This window comes from Filicampus tigris, chromosome 13 (genome assembly GCF_054856515.1).
Source record: "Filicampus tigris isolate MCC_2025a chromosome 13, RoL_Ftig_1.0, whole genome shotgun sequence".
Taxonomy (NCBI): Eukaryota; Metazoa; Chordata; class Actinopteri; order Syngnathiformes; family Syngnathidae; genus Filicampus; species Filicampus tigris.
This window is the reverse complement of record NC_141229.1, coordinates 4940878-4956682: the sequence shown is the minus strand read 5'-3', so window position 1 is coordinate 4956682 and position 15805 is coordinate 4940878. Positions and strand designations below refer to the sequence as shown.

The 15805-nt window shown below is 40.4% G+C and overlaps 1 protein-coding gene and 1 long non-coding RNA gene across 7 annotated transcripts in view; one reads left to right on the top strand and one right to left on the bottom strand.

The window, feature by feature from the left end:
• Positions 1-12044, bottom strand: part of actn1 (actinin, alpha 1) — a 46734-nt gene extending 34690 nt beyond the window's left edge. For 2 of the 6 annotated variants that reach the window (XM_086049808.1, XM_086049809.1), the window contains exon 1: positions 9227-9683. In XM_086049808.1, the coding sequence (XP_085905934.1) occupies positions 9227-9325 (99 nt within the window). In that variant the 5' untranslated portion in view covers positions 9326-9683. Of the gene's footprint in view, positions 1-9226; positions 9687-11969 lie in introns of those variants that run through there. The other 4 variants (XM_086049806.1, XM_086049807.1, XM_086049810.1 and 1 more) reach the window with 4 other exon arrangements.
• On the top strand, positions 9657-15690 carry LOC147137280 (uncharacterized). Its single transcript, XR_015089352.1, has 3 exons — positions 9657-9927; positions 10726-10843; positions 13961-15690. It is a non-coding gene; the product is annotated as an uncharacterized LOC147137280 (long non-coding RNA).
• The last annotated feature ends 115 nt before the right edge of the window (positions 15691-15805 follow it).

Here is a 15805-nt window from a genome sequence, read left to right as displayed (position 1 = left end):
TTCAGTTCAATGCAAACAAACACCAGATGGGGAGTCACCAAGCTATTAAGATTCAAAGCACTCGACTTGTTTTAATGACCTTTTAATGACGTACGCACTGGGCCGGGAGGTTGCATCTAAATTTGGAGAGAATTTGCATTCGGGCTCTTCTGGGGAAGAGTATTTTACTTTTCCAACACTAAGTTCCTGAATTCTTCCAACCCTAACTCTGTTTCAGGGACGGAATTTTTTTTTTCTTTTTCTTACATATATACAGCAGTCAGAACAAGACCAAGAACCAGAAATGTTATTATGCAAATCCCAACTATGGATGTAATGGCCCGCCAAAATTGGGTAGTTTGGTACATGTCCTGTTTTAAGGCTTTATTCACATTCGGTTAAGGAACAGAATCAAATTCTAAATGTCCATCTTTTTGTTTTCGATAGCACTTTCGGTCCTCTTTAGCGTTGTGGGTGAGCTGGAGCCTTTCCCAGCTGACTTGATGCATGAGGCAGGGACTGGTCACCAAAAGGACTACACCCAAGACTGACCACTCATTTATTTTTGGTTTTATAACATTATTTTATAAGATTATTCTCCGGTCTGAGATGCGTAAATAAAAACAATCGTCCTCAGAAATGGAGGATCAACTCGTGGAGCTGAGGGAAGACAGAGTGCTTATTTAACGTCTCACACTGTCTCCGGGATTTTTTCCATGGTCTTTTCTTCTTTTTTTTTTAGTTCAGGATTTTTTTTTCCAAACAACAAACAGACCACCACATCATTCCCTACTCACGCGTGTGCTCTTCCGTGTTGCGTCTTATTTTTCACGGTTGTTTGCCGTTTATTCTTCTTTCTTTGTGTCGGATGGCATTTGATCACGCAAGATTTCCGTCTTGGAGGATTGGATTCTAAATCGTAGGTGGAACACAAGTCTTCACGTGTGCAGTGTCGAGATGATCGGATCACACCGCACGCTGTACGATCAAAACTGAGAAATACCAGATTTTTTTTTTTTTTATCTCCATTAATATTTTTTAAAAATCCTCATGTGTACCACACCTAAGAGACGTATTTTCTATACGTACGTTATGCTTGCAATTACATTTTTGGTCCAAATAGGCTAACATTAAGTTCAAATGTGTTCAAAAGAATGTGGGAGGGGTAAAAGTACTCTCTCTATGTCGCCCACAATAAACAGGGGTTCACTACACACTCGTTTAATTAAGCAGCCATTACCCCGAAACACTCAGGTCTCATCTTAAATCGCCGCAAAATCTGTTGAAACATTCCCGCTGCGCAGGTCGGGACGATACACTTTGAAAAGTGTTTATTTTTTTTTTTTTTTTTTTTTTGGTTTTCTACGTTTGGATTCCCATGCATGTCCAGACGTGAGCTGCAACTACGGTGACGCTTATCTTGGAATCTTAATGTCTTTGCACACCCAGGTGTTTCGGGGACACGTCAGGCAGTCAGTCAGGTTGCCATTCTTGCATATTTCCATCTAATTGTGTTCCACAAACAATCGCGCACACCTTAGCACGCTAACCAATGTGTTGCTTGCATAAACCCCCCTGCCCCGAGGCGCTTTTCAGGTTTTCTAGTTCTAGTCCAGGTTTGTCCTTATAAGGACGCATTCCGCCACACCTTTATTTTTGCCCCAAACTCTTCCAAACCACACCTACATTCCCATGCTCACCGTGCAAGGCAGGACTAAGATCCATTCATCGATTTGCTCACTCCGGCGTTTGTTGTGCATCATGACACTCCCATTTTTTTCAGCGTGGCCATATTTCTCCATTCGGCCGCCTCGGGGACTAGCAGGCCGTGCAGTGACTTGTCCTCTTGCGCGATGTTACAAGGTTGCGTAAAGATCGGAATGTCACGTACAATTTATAAAAAAAAAAAAAAAAAATCCAACTTGCACTGCAATAAAAATGTTGTTTCGAGATTAACAACATCCAACAAGTCTTGGAAATGGACGGAATTTATAAGTGATGGCAATTTCGAACAATGATCTACAAACTCGCAGTTCGGGACCCACTGATTGCATATTCGCAGATTTTTATTATACATTGTTTTTGTTTGTTTTTGGGGGTTTTCAGGTAGTTTTCCCCCACAATGGGTCCAGTTTTTCTTTGAAAATATTCATTGTTTATCAGCGTTTCAATGGGCATTAATTATACACGGATTTGAGCTATTCACATGCTGGCAAGGTCCCTATCCGCAGCGAAAAGTGGGGGGTCCGCGGCTTAATCACATTTTTAGGCTTCATTAGCACCGTCTTGACTAAATCCAACTTTTTTTTGTTGGATGGGAAGAACAGCTAGCTCAAGACGCTAACGTACGACAACAATGACAACGACGCAGGTAGCATGCAGTCGACAAGCAAAACGGAAGCCGAAGTTTGTTCTGCTACGTGAGGCCCGAAGAATTCTAACGTCGCTATGTTCCATTTCGCAAGTAAATATTACCCTTCGTACACACTGCCTTGCCTCTTCAATTTTTTTTTTGTGTCAGATCGGATTTCATGACGCTCAGGGACAACAATAATAACGAGGTAGCAAGCAGTGAATGAAGCAAAATGGGAGGAGTTTTAAGTTCGTTAGCGTGCGTTCATTTACGACAATTACACGCAACAGAGGTTGGGAAATCTCCAGCGTTGCTATTGGTCCATTTTGCAAGTAAAAATAAAACTGTTTTCATTTCCTCTCCTAATTCAAGTTTTTTTTTTTTTTTGTGTTTTTTTTTTACACTGCTCAGATTCAGAAAACAGGTCAGCCGTGATTGGTCGTCGTGAGCAGTTGTGATGTCATTTTCAGTCGACAGAAGACAAAATGGCCGCCCCCAGAGATGGCTAAAAACAAGTGCGTTTTGCTGCTTAACTTATATTCCACAAACGCAAAATTAATCAGAATGCCGTGTTTCAACCAGTGGGCCTGCTGGGAACATATTCTTGAAAAAAAATGTGTTTGGGTTCACTTCCGCTTTAACTGGAGCTGAAAGGGAAGCAATATGTAAGTGAAGTTCGCTAAACTGCTTTTTTATGACTCCCATAAGCACTGGAGATCCGAAATTCTCTAGCGTAGCTTTCATCCTTTTTGCAAGTAAAATGAAAACTATTCACATTGCCTTTTTCGTTTTACGATTTTTGTTTGTACAAGGAAAACATTTAAAGTTTTTTTGTTGTTGTTTTTTTTTTTTTTTTTTTTTTTTTTTAAATGGGCCTTTATCAGCATTAGAGCCACATACTGAAACTGCAAAAAAATGTTTTCATTTTTTTTCAGCAGCTTCCCAGTTTGGACAAACAAACAAATGTGGCTGCAATGACATTCAAACATACAACTTTTTTTTTTCTTAGCCATAACAAGCATACAAGTGGACTCTGTGATGTTTCGTTGTTGAAAAAAAAAAACAAAAAAAAAAACGCTTGTCTGCAAAACGCTTGCTGTCATCACATTCCTGCATTCCCATGATGCACCTTGCGTAGCCTTGCTGCTTAACAAAGAGGCGTGACGGCTAACAAAGCAGAGGATGTCAGCGTGTCACTGTGAAAACTAAACTCTAACCAAAATTAAATACCGCTACCTCAAATCCTAAATATCTCTTTGTTTCTCAAGATGTTTCTTCTTTCTTGTGTAAAATAAAAATCTTTTGTGTTACAATTTACTTATGTTTCATTCCTGGTTATGATATCAGCTTTATCTTAAAATGAGAAATACCATAATTCTATAGATGTAGGTCGTAAAAAAGAAATACACTAGTATTAGGATATGGGTGTGTTTTTTTTGGGAGGTTAGCGGTGTTAACTTGCTTTAGGAAATCTTGCCAAGGCAAATTTTCCTGTTCTATTGGCAAATAATTTTTGCTTAGATTAAGCAATAAAGAATAGTCCTCAGCTCTTTACAGTTTTTGAAGCGGTATTATCTGATGATAAAAATGCACTGTCTGAATTTTGGTTCGATGGAGACCAAATATCTTCATCATTTCAAAAGGAATTTGTTTTGATTTGATGGCGTACTCTCCAAAAGGAAGTTTAGTTGCTTCACTTGGTAAATATCCTCTGTGTGTTGTTTTTGGACAACTCCCGTGAGTTTATGGCAGCGACGGTGAAGTGATCAAGGTATACCAGGCCACTTGTAGTCACAGTTCATGTTCCGGAAAGTTTTTTTTTTTTTTTTTCCCTCCTGCTTACAACTTTACATGTTTTGCTTCCCTCTCACGGTGATGTTTTCCTAGGGATATCTTGGGTATTTCTAGGCGGGAAACGCTCCAAATACAGTGCTTGGTTTGAACCACCATCCCAGCGCCAGCAATGGCAACGTATCGTTTTATGCAAGACAAATTATCTGCCAATAGAATAAAATGGACTTGGCAGGATATCTCGAAAGAAGTAAACTAACCTCAAAACCCGAGACCGATGATTGTAAAGCATAAAAATGTTATAAAAGAGAATTTAAAGAAATGTATGAAGTGTAATTAGGCCACACAAACACTTCACAGTTCATTTGTGTTTTGTTTTTTTTTTTTAAATGGCATGGCCTCGAGAGTGCCTTGGTACTTCTCTCTCCGTCTCTCTCTCAGCAGATGTTGAGCACACTGTCCAGGGTTTCTTAATAGCACAATCACTTGCACCTTTCACTTTCTGAGGAGTTTAACTGAGGGCTGATTCACAGCCCCAAAAACAAAATACACAGCGGTGCCTTGAGATACTGTACAAGCGCAATTCATTCAGTGGCCACACTCGTAACTCAAATCACTGCTATTTCGAATAGTCTTTTCGCATCGAAATGAAATGCCAATAATCCAGCCTAACTAAAGAAAATATCTTTTTTTTTTTTTTTTTGTAATGTGTTTTTAATCAAGAAAAAAAAAGCACTTTACAATATTGTACTTTAAACATATATCACATTGTCACTTTTCTCGATGACTGTTAAGATGCAATGAGAATTAGCCTTTTTTCTGGCCAAAATGCGACTATCGATGCTAATCGTTAGCATGTCATTGGCTAACATTAAGCTAGCCTCTCTAGACGCTTGTTTTGCTTGTTTTTTTTTTTAAATACAAAACATGGCATTCTCTTTAATGTTTAGTTTGACAGTAAACTTCAACTGGGCGTGGCATTAAACCGCTTGAAGCCTCTTATTTGTGAAAAATTGTTCACTATTTGCCAAAGTGCTGCTTATCGTGAAGTGAGGTGAGTTGAGGACACTGCCACAGTACAGCACGAAACAAGCGGTTGCGTTTTACTGTTTGTGGGTCAAAATTTACTCTCCATTTTTTCCCCACACTGCTGCAGTTAAAAGCTTCACTGTGCAGCAAAAATAAATAAATAAAAAGGTCATCCGAGCGACAACTCATCTTGTAAAAGTTATAGTACTCATGAGTTGAGGTACCAATGTAGTGTTCCACCTCCGCACCCCCCCCGCTACCCCAGCTACCAGGAGGCTGTAAGTAATAGCCTGCGAGTTCAAGAACATGAATTAAACATTTACGAGGTTACAAGTATGTGGGCCAGCTGCTTTTTTTTGTTTTTTTCTCATACTTTCATGACAATGTCCAGACTGCATTCACACCTGACGACGTCGCTGAGCTATATTGACCTTCCTTCTCCTCAGTAGCACTAGTGGATGACATCATACAGGCCACCAGAAGCAAAAAAAAAAAAAAAATAGATGGAGGTGGTCGAGGATTAGCGTTTCATATTTGGGTTTAAAGCTCGGGTTCGTGTTTCAAATTGAGGTTGGGGTTTGAATTGAAGTTTTCAAGGCATGGTTAGTGTTTCAAACGGGCGTGAAAGGAGAAGTCAACGCAAACATTTTTTTTTTTCAAGAATATGTTCTATGCCACTCCACTAGTTGAAACGGGGCATTATGATAAATATTGCATTTGTGGAATAAGTGTTAATCCACTCGTTTTTAGCCATCTCTGGGGGCGGCTATTTTGTCTTCTGTCGACTGAAAATGACATCACAACTGCTCACAACGACCAATCACGGCTGAGCTGTTTTCTGACGCTGAGTCGTGATTGGTGGTTACCTGAGCCCTGAGCAGTTGTGATGTCATTTTCAGGCGACAGAAGACAAAATGGCCGCCCCCAGAGATGACTAAGAACGAATGCATTTTGCTTCTTAACTTATATTCCACAAACGCAAAATGAATCAGAATGCCGTGTTTCAACTAGTGGGCCTGCTGGGAACATATTCTTGAAAAAAAATATGTTTGGGTTGACTTCCGCTTTAAGGTTTCAAATGAGGGTTTCAAGCCAGCAGCCAGGGTTAGCGCTTCAAAACAATTTTTCGGTTCGAAATGATGTTACAAGTTTTTTTAAAATCGGATTCATCGATAAATCGACGTAATAATTGACGGATGAATCCATTATTAAAATAATCATTAGTTGCATCCCTAGCCATGGTTAGCATTTCAAACCAGGTCTATGGTTTCCTGTTGTGTTTTTTAAAACAGAGTTACGGTTTCAAACATGGATTATCTTTAAAAAAAAATTGTGTTTCAAACCAGAATTAGGGTTTGAAACAATGGCTAGGGTTTCAAATTGGGCTTTCCAGCCAGGATTAGGGTTTCACAGAAGAGACACCTGAGGATGTGTCTGTGCTGCCGTGCTTCTCCCCGGTAGCAGCCGTTGATGACATCACGCAGGAAACCAGAAGCAAGAAGAAACTGGAAGGAGGGGGTGGGATGAGGAGGAGGGGGGGGGGGGTGTTTGAAAAACTTTTTCCAACAGCAGCAGCAGCAAGCAAGCGGCAAGAGGGGCGAGATTATTACCATTTTTGGGCACGCTCGCTCCCAACGCAAGCCCGGCCCAAACCGCAGCGCTCGCTCAGATTCCACACAGCCTTTTTCTTCACTCCTTTTTTTTTTTTTTTTTTTTTTTTTATAAAGTGGGAGGAGAGGGTAAAAGGTAATGTGTGCAGCATGGAGCGTTTGGGGTGTGAGGGGGGGTAAAATCACAGTCTGGGATAATCCGCCCCCCCCCCCCCTGCAAATTAAATCAAGGATAGAGTGGGTGCGTTTGCTAATCCACGGCTCATCATACAGCAGATGACAAGCTTTCTGGAAGGCGGGGGGGGGGGTGCCAATCGTTCATTTAATGCAGCCAAGCGCATGGCTGACATCTGTTGCATGGAAAAGGTGCACCCCTGTAACACTTGAACCCCCACTCCCCCCCACACTTTGGAGTCCCTGTTGCAACACTCACTGCCAATGAATGGGCCCAACACACATTTTGTAATCCACTGTGACATGATGCACAGTTTGAACATTAACACCACGCTAAAATACAGGGATTTTTTTTTTTCCCCAAGTACTTAAATGATTATATTTAAATTACACCGCACATCACAGTTAAATAAAAATTGTAACAGAATAGAAAATCTTAAACAGTTCTTAAATATGAACTGCAAATGGATTGGACTCAAAAGTTAAAAACAACTGAACAATGCTAAGGCAGTGATTCTTTCATGTTCCACACTTTGGCTAACCATATGACAAATGGCTGACATCTTTGTGGGATTTTCTTTTTTTTTTTTTCAGACCAGCACCAGTATGTGATTTCACTCTCTATGTACTCACCCAATACCGAGTACTTCTGATGTATAAAATTTGTGAACAAAGACCTTTCTTTCTTTCTGACGCAGACGATGATTCGCCGACGTGTCAAACTGTTGCAGTATAGCGGCGACTACCGTGAGGAGGACTTACTCGATGCCCTTTAAATAATGGTGGCCGGTATCGGCAGCCTCAACGAGTACTCGATACCTTAAAATAAGAGCGGCATTGGCCCGATGCCTGGCATTGGTACTCGCCCATCCCTACTAAAGTACATGACTGTCTACTGCTCGTCTCACAAATAATGCTCCGTTTGCGCTAGTTAAGTGACGTTTTTAGAGCAAGTGAAATGACAATTTGGACACTTTTATTTGGAGAACCACTCAGAATTTCGGCCTGTACGATCTTAACGGTGGATATTTTTAACTCCATCTTGCACGCCAATCGGAGTTCCCAGTGTAAGTGATGAAACAAAAGAGAACTAATCAAATTATACTGTTTTATTGACATTTAGTGTTTTTTGACCAGCAACATCGCCCAAAAAGCACATCACAACTTCTCATCCAATTTTCTCATTTTTTGTTGCCTTGTAGTCAGTTTGAAGAGACCGTTCCATACAGACTTCACATTTTGACCGACTGTCGTTTTCAGGAAAATCGTCTCATATTGCTGCTTAGAGAAGCACGGTTGTAATAGTAGCATAGTATCGACAGTATAGACACAGATGATGACTGACAAGCACGCGCTCACTTTGTCAAGCGTGAAGACTTGACAATTAAAACAACAACAGGAGAGAGTTTCACGTTAGGGTTTTAAGGCAGGGTTGGGGTTTCGGGTTCCAGTTTGAAATTAAGCTTTCAAGATTTTGTTAGGGTTTCAAATTAGGATTTGAAACCTGATTTAGGGCTTACTACAAGGGTTAGTGTTTAAAACTGGCGTTTCAGGTTAGTGTTTCAACCCTAGTTTGGGGTATTAAACAAGGAATTGGGTTTCATGACAAAATTAGGCTTTAAAATTAGGAGTGTGAGACACAGGTTGGGGATTCAATTCAAGCAAGGGTTAGGGTTTCAAATTGAGGTTTGAAGCTAATGGTAGAGGTTAAATTATGGCCTGGGTAAGGACTTGGAGCCAAAATTAGGGTTTCAAGCCCGGTTTAAGGTTTGAAATGAAATGGTTTGAAACCAAAGTGATGGTTTCAATGTAAAGTTAAGATTTAAAAATCCGGCTTCAAGCGTGTGTTTGAGTTTGAAGGCAGAGTTTTCAAAATAGGGTTTAGAGCCAAGATTCAGATTATAAATTGGGGTTTCAATCCAGTAGTAGGGTTTCAAATTGGGGTTTGAAGCCACGATTTGGGTTTCAAATCAGATTAAGGGTTACGACACTGCGTTAGGGATTCAAAAACGGGTTATGTTTTCAAGCCAGGGTTACGGTTTCAAAATAGGGTTTCAAGACAGGGTTTCGGGTTGCAAGACAGGGTTCGGGGTTCGAATTTGAGTTTCATGTCAGGGTTATCATACCAAATTGGTGTTTCAAGTTGGGGTTAAGGAGAATCAGGAGATGAAGAAAATGAAGAAGTAGGAAGCAAAAGCAGAAGAAGATGAGGAAAATTCTATGAAGAAGAGATGAGTTTGGCGGGGGTGCGCCTGCAAACCCGGAAATGAGGAAACTGAGAGCTCCTCACCTTTCGCTGCTGCTTCTCCCAGGCGGGGTCCAGCAGCAGGTCCCGGTCCCAGTCGTCCTCCTGCTGCATGTAGACCTGCTCTCCGTCGTAAGGATCCATAACGTGAGGTGAGCGCCAAACAGCGTCTGTCTCTCTGTCTCGGCTTCTCTTCCCTTGTGTGTGTGCGTGTGTCCGCCGGCTGCCTCTCCTCTGCCCGCTGCTTCTTCTTCTCCTCCCTCCTCCTCCTCCTCCTCAAGACGGTGTGTGTGTGCGTGCGTGCGTGTGTGTGTGTGTGTGTGTCAGAGGGAGAGATTCGACGGTCCGCCTCCGGCTTCCCCCTTGCTCGCGCTCTCTCTTCCTGCTCAACTCTTATTCCTCCTCGGCTCTGTAGTTCCCCCGAGGGAGGCTTCGTTCGGAGGCAGGTCGACAGGGGAAAAAGGGGAGAGAGACAGAAAACTTTGTAACAGACGAATGAGATCGATGGCCGAAGCAGGGGGAAGCTGATTGGACGCTTGTGGGATGAAAGCCCGCCCTTGCTTGACGCTGATTGGCCGACTCGGTTGTCATCCATCAGGCTTTTCAGCAAATTCCCGCCCAAGCGTGACTTCCAAGTGTGATTGACGGGCGATTTGAGACTAATTAGCAATAAACAAGTGTGATTTAAAAGTAGCAGAAGGTGAGACGGATTTGTAACAGGACACCCACGGCAACTTAGCTGCCTGGTGAGCTGAAACACGATAAAAGATGTTAGTTTGTGAAAACTAGCGAGCGGGATTTAAAATGGTGAAATACACACACTGGACATTTCATTAGGTACAGGTTTCAAGATAGCGATCGTGTTTTAAAATGCGTGTTTTAAGCCAAGGTTAAAGTTTCAAATTAAAGGTTCAAGCGGAGGTTAAGGTTTCAAGTCACAGTTCGAGACCCAAATGAGGGTTTCCAGACAGGTTTAGGGTTTCAAGCCAAAGATGGGGATTCAAAATGTCAGGATGTAATAGCGATATCGCAATTAAAATTGCCATATCATCATTGCCATGTTGCGACATTAACTTCGTCCAAAAACATGACTTTTTGCCCGTTTTAGACAAACACACCATTGTGAACTTTTTTTCAATATCACAAATTTTTACTTCCACAATATTGTGAGTTTTTAATCCAACATTGTGAGCGTTTTCATATCGCCAACCTCACCGCAATATCGTGCTAATTATCATATCGTGAGGTTCATATCATGATAATATCGTATCATGACGTTTGGATATTGTTACATCCTTATAAAAATGTGGACCTCAAGCCATGTTTAGGGTCTCAAATAACCACTTTAAGCCTAGTTTAGAGTTTCAAGCCAAGGTTTTTCGGGGGTGTCAAATAAGGGTTTAAAGACAAGATTAGGGGTTCAAACCAAATTTAGGATCTCAAATGTGGTAGGCATAGGCCGGTTACCGGTTTGACAGTATACCACATTTTAAAAAAAGTCAAGGTTTCAAAAAGTGCTGGAAAAAGTTGTTTTCTGTCTTCAGAGAAAGCGCGTGCAGCCTGCATGTCCCCATTGAGTTCTAAGCACGCCCCCTGAAAGCTGATTGGCTCTTTGCAGAAAGGCATCCTGGACTGCACGTGTGTGCAGAGTGAACGCTGAAGGTAAGCATGTCTCCAAAAACATCTGTTGAGCAGGTGGATGTTCAAATCAACTTATTATTAATACATTCGAATTAGATATCCTATGATAGTGGATTTGATTTTTAAGTCTTTTTTTTGTTGTCATTATTCTTGTGTTGTAGGTTAATACATATTTCATACCGGTTGCATTTATTTTAACTGTGAAAGTGTTTTTTGTTTTTGTTTTTGTTTTTTACAGGAAAACTTCAGGTATTTGTTTGATGGTTGAGCTGCGGGTTTATTAACATGATACACATTTATTAACGCACCAAATGCTTGATATTGAAATAGATTGTGTTCAATGAAAAAAAAAAAAATCTTCCACCCAAATATTTCAAAATAATTTTTAGAGCTGTAATTGCAATACCGCGACATTGCAATATTTTTGCTCACGGTTGTCATACCGTCAGAATCTGAGTTTACGGCTTCAAATTACAGTTTCAAGGATAGGTTAAGGTTTCAATCCAAGGTTGGGGTCTCAAATTAGAGTTTCAAGACCAAGTAAGCCTTTCGGTTCGGGTTTCAAGTCAAATTTAGGGTCTCATAATAGTAGTCAATATAAAATTCCATTGACATGGTCATCGAAAATTAGCGTTGAGTTTCCGGGAGTGATATTCCTTCAAACAAAATATTCACACACAAACGCATGGTTGGTCTTTAAAATTATATTTCATGTTGAGTTTTGGTGGTTGAATAAATACTACTTTTTGGAATCACTTAATAATCATGTTTATTGATCGTGATTTCAATATCAATCAAAACAGTCGTGATTATATATTTGTAACCCCCCCGTGTAATCGCCACACTCTACTTTAACCACATATGATCGCATTACAATATGCTTACTATTGCCACTTGCAGTGGTGAAGCTAAAAATTTGATGAACACCTGTCAATCAAAAGAGTGTAAATACATGACTGGCAAATCCTATCAGCTGTGCGCGAAATATTGCCTAGCATTGCAACAGCATCGGGTGCGGCTCGCACTGTGCTGCACTAGCAATTAGCATCTGTCAATTCATCAATGACAAATAACTTTACTCCTCACTCCTTTCAAATAGAATTATACGATGACATAATGTTGCTTTTGTAGATGAAAACAGGCTCACCTGCTAGTAGAATATTCCCAACATAGTACATCCCTTACATTACATGAGGTATATCCTGTGTTTAGGGTTACTGGACTTCACCCCACTTGTACACTTGTGTGAGATTTGGAGCTGACCCGTTAAGGTGTGGCGCACCCTGATGACATCATCGACACATCCAGTCAGGGAATAGCTTGTCAAGAATGTTCCAGGAGAGCCGTACCAGCGTGATATACGCCTGAAACACCTTACTGTCATTTTAATGGGGCTTTGTCTGCTCCAGGGCTAGGGTTTCAAGTGAGGGATTGAAGCCGAGGTGAGGGGTTTCAAATGAGTGTTTTTGAGCCAAATTGAGGGTTTTAAGACAGGGTTAGCGTTTCAAATTAGGGTTTGAAGCTCAATTTAGGGTTTTAAATTAGTGTTTCAATCCTGGGTTAGGGTTTCAAGTTAGTTTGAAATTAGGGCTTCAAGCCAGGGGTTGGGGTTTCAATCCAGGGTTAGGGTTTGAAATTGGGGTTTCAAACCAAGGTTAAGGTTTCAAGACAAAGTTACAGTTTAGAATTAGTGTTTCACATCAGGGTTACAGTTTCACATCAAGATTTCAAGTTAGGCTTTTAAATCAGGCTATGAAGCCACTAATTTCAAACCCAGGTTCGGGTTTGAAATTGGGGTTTCAAACCAAGGTTAAGGTTTCAAGACAAAGTTACAGTTTAGAATTAGTGTTTCACATCAGGGTTACAGTTTCACATCAAGATTTCAAGTTAGGCTTTTAAATCAGGCTATGAAGCCACTAATTTCAAACCCGGGTTCGGGTTTTAAAATACGTTTTTAAAGTCTTAACCCAAGGTTAACGTTTCTCGTCAGCATTCCATGGTTAGGTTGTCAAACATTGATTTTGGTTTCCAATTAGGATTTCAAGCCGTGGATGGGTTTCAAATTGGTGCTGAAACTAATGTAGTGTTTCGCTCAGTCTTTTTCGGTGTGCCTTGACAGGAGATTGTGCTAGCACAGGCACGCACGCACGCACACACACACACACACACACAACCCTCCAGAAGCAAAGGTGAGTCAATGTCAAGTCAGACAGCGTGCAGGTCGCTCTGCCTTGTAAGGTAACTCGTCCTCCTCTTCTTCCTCCTCCTCCTTTTCCTCACTGAGGTGAGGCGGGGAGAGCCCCAGTGAGTCCCAGTCAGAGTCGGAGCGCTCTTCCATATATGGACAAACTTCCAAAGGGGATGAGATGAATGTTTGGGAAAGTGATGTCACGGATAGCTCGTTGCAAGGCAGGCCCACAATTTGTTACGTATGTTCTGTGTGTGTGTGTGTGTGTGTGTGTGCGTGCGGCAGAAAAAGAAATATAAATAATATTACGGCACAAACACAAATGTTTGAAAATAATACAAAATATTTGACAAGAAAATACAAAAAGACTTTCGGGTTAAATGCACAAATATTAGAAAATAGTCATAATAATACAAAATAAAAGATTGAAAAAATGAAAAACACAATTAAAGACACTAATATTTGACCCCAAAAAATATTTGGCCAAAATTACACAAACGCGAAAAGGTATGAGAAAAAAAAACGTTTGCAACTACAATAGAAAATAATATTTGATGCATAAAACATAAATACTAGAGAATACAAAATATGAGACCAAAAAAAAAAGACAAACATTAGATGGAAAATACACCATTGGCTTCACAAAACATACATAAATATTAAAAAAAGATATGAAGAAAGATATTACAAAAAAAAAATATTAGAAAGATACTCAAAATGATTCCTATCATCAAATGAAACAAACATATTTCACAAAGAAACACAATTAGAAGTCATAACATAAGACACTAAAATTATATGAAAAATACAATTAGAGACACCAATATTCACACTCAAAGCTACCAAAGCCAATGATGCCTCGTTAACCACATCAATCAACTCATTAGCATCAAAGTGCTACAAATCCGGTCCGGACACCAACGTGACATCATTTTCTTTCTTGTCCGCAGAATTGCGAGCACGTGGACGTCGGAGTCAACTCATGTAAGGAACTGCTGCCTCCGCTGGTGCCGAGCTCCCTGGCAGTTTCCCAAGGTATTCCAGTCATGTTGGGAAGAGGAACGCTTGGCCATGTATGGGATGCTGATCCCATCGACTTGGACTGTGATGCGTTTGTGGTCAAACCAACCCGGTCAGACAGTCCACGCGTGTCCAAACGAGCTCGCAAAGTCAAGTGCTTACTTCCGGGAGACTCGCCGTGAAAAGGGATTAAATGCTATGAAAATGTCATTAGTCCAAAAATGATCACGGTTGTTCGTGTTATTACATTGATGAAAGAGAGAGTCGTGGTAGTTGGTCAAAGTTGGTAGACGGAAACGCTAACACAGCCCGTTTAAAGTGATAGGCCGACCGGCCTACAGGCGATTAATATTTGGTCCGGCCGGACAAAAAAGGCGGATGGACGGATGGCGTGATATTTTAGAAAAATGCGCAGTTCTGCAAAATATATTCACAAAATTATTAAACAAAAAATGTGACAAAAATAACACCATTAATAAAGATTTAGGTAATAATGCAAAATACACACAATACAAGACCTCTTGCTCTATAACTGTATCAAAGCAGCAATGGGTGGAAGCAGTGTATTATTATAATTTGTTAATATGACTGAGTGTTTTTGCCCAACACAATTCAACCTCAGTCATGTGAACGTGGCCTGGTAGGGAGGGCGTTTCCCGCCACGACAATCATGCACAACCAGTTTACCTGTCCTGGATATATGCCAGCCACTAAAAGCTTGAGAAGTGCAGACGGGGTTCAAAAGTAGGAGGGTGGTAAAATATGAAACAAATTTAAAAAGAAACATACAAAAGTACTAATATATATATAAACTATGTATAATGAAAAATTTGTATATTTAATATATATGGCAACATTTTAAGAATTTTTTTTTAAATTATTCTCTTCAAGCTAAAAAGCAGTTTAGCAAATAAGAGCTTCCAAAGTGCCGTCAAGCTCCGAGGGGAAAAAACGCCTCGAGTGTGCGAGTATACTATAAATGAGCGTCCCAGAGGAGTCATGAGGTTGAAACGGAGGCTGTCCATTTCCTGCAGATAAGTGTCAACGAGCTGCGGAGGCCATTGTAAACATCACATTGATAAACTTTGGCTACGCTTCAGTCAAGGCAAATTATTTGACTGTACGGGGCTATTTGTGATTGGCAATGTGTCTGCCGCATTCGGTTACAGTACATGCATGGATCGACTAATTGACAACATCACCCTTGTATAATAGTATGCTGCCGTCTAGTGGCAGACACTGGAATTAAACCAAAAATAAACATGGGGCGGAAGATAATAATTACAAACCATATTGAAAAAAAAAAAAAAAAAATCCATGAAATAGTGGGACCGTGAATCCACAATAAAAGGGACATTTGTGAAATATTTACAATTTATGGAAAATACGACGTATGACCGATCAGGGGGACCATCTCATTAGTTTCTTTATTGCCATGTTTTGCTTAATGGTTGTGCTGAAATGCCTTAAATTTAAAGTTAGAATACCGTGAAAAAAAAATTAACGTATTTTGATCACACCTCATCAAACAAATTCTGCCAGGGTATGCAAACTAGGTGTACACTTTTCAAATGAACTTTCTTTTTCATACATAGGTATTGTGAACAGCAAATAATTTCAGCCAAGAGTCACAATTCACAAAAGTGGATTTAAAGGAAGGCGGTCAGGAAGGAAAAAATGCTAGGAAAGAAATAAGCACAAAGCAAGTCTGGCGTGAAAGAAAAGAGATAAAGAAGGAAGGCATTAAAGGTTTAAGTGACGGAAGTGACTAAATT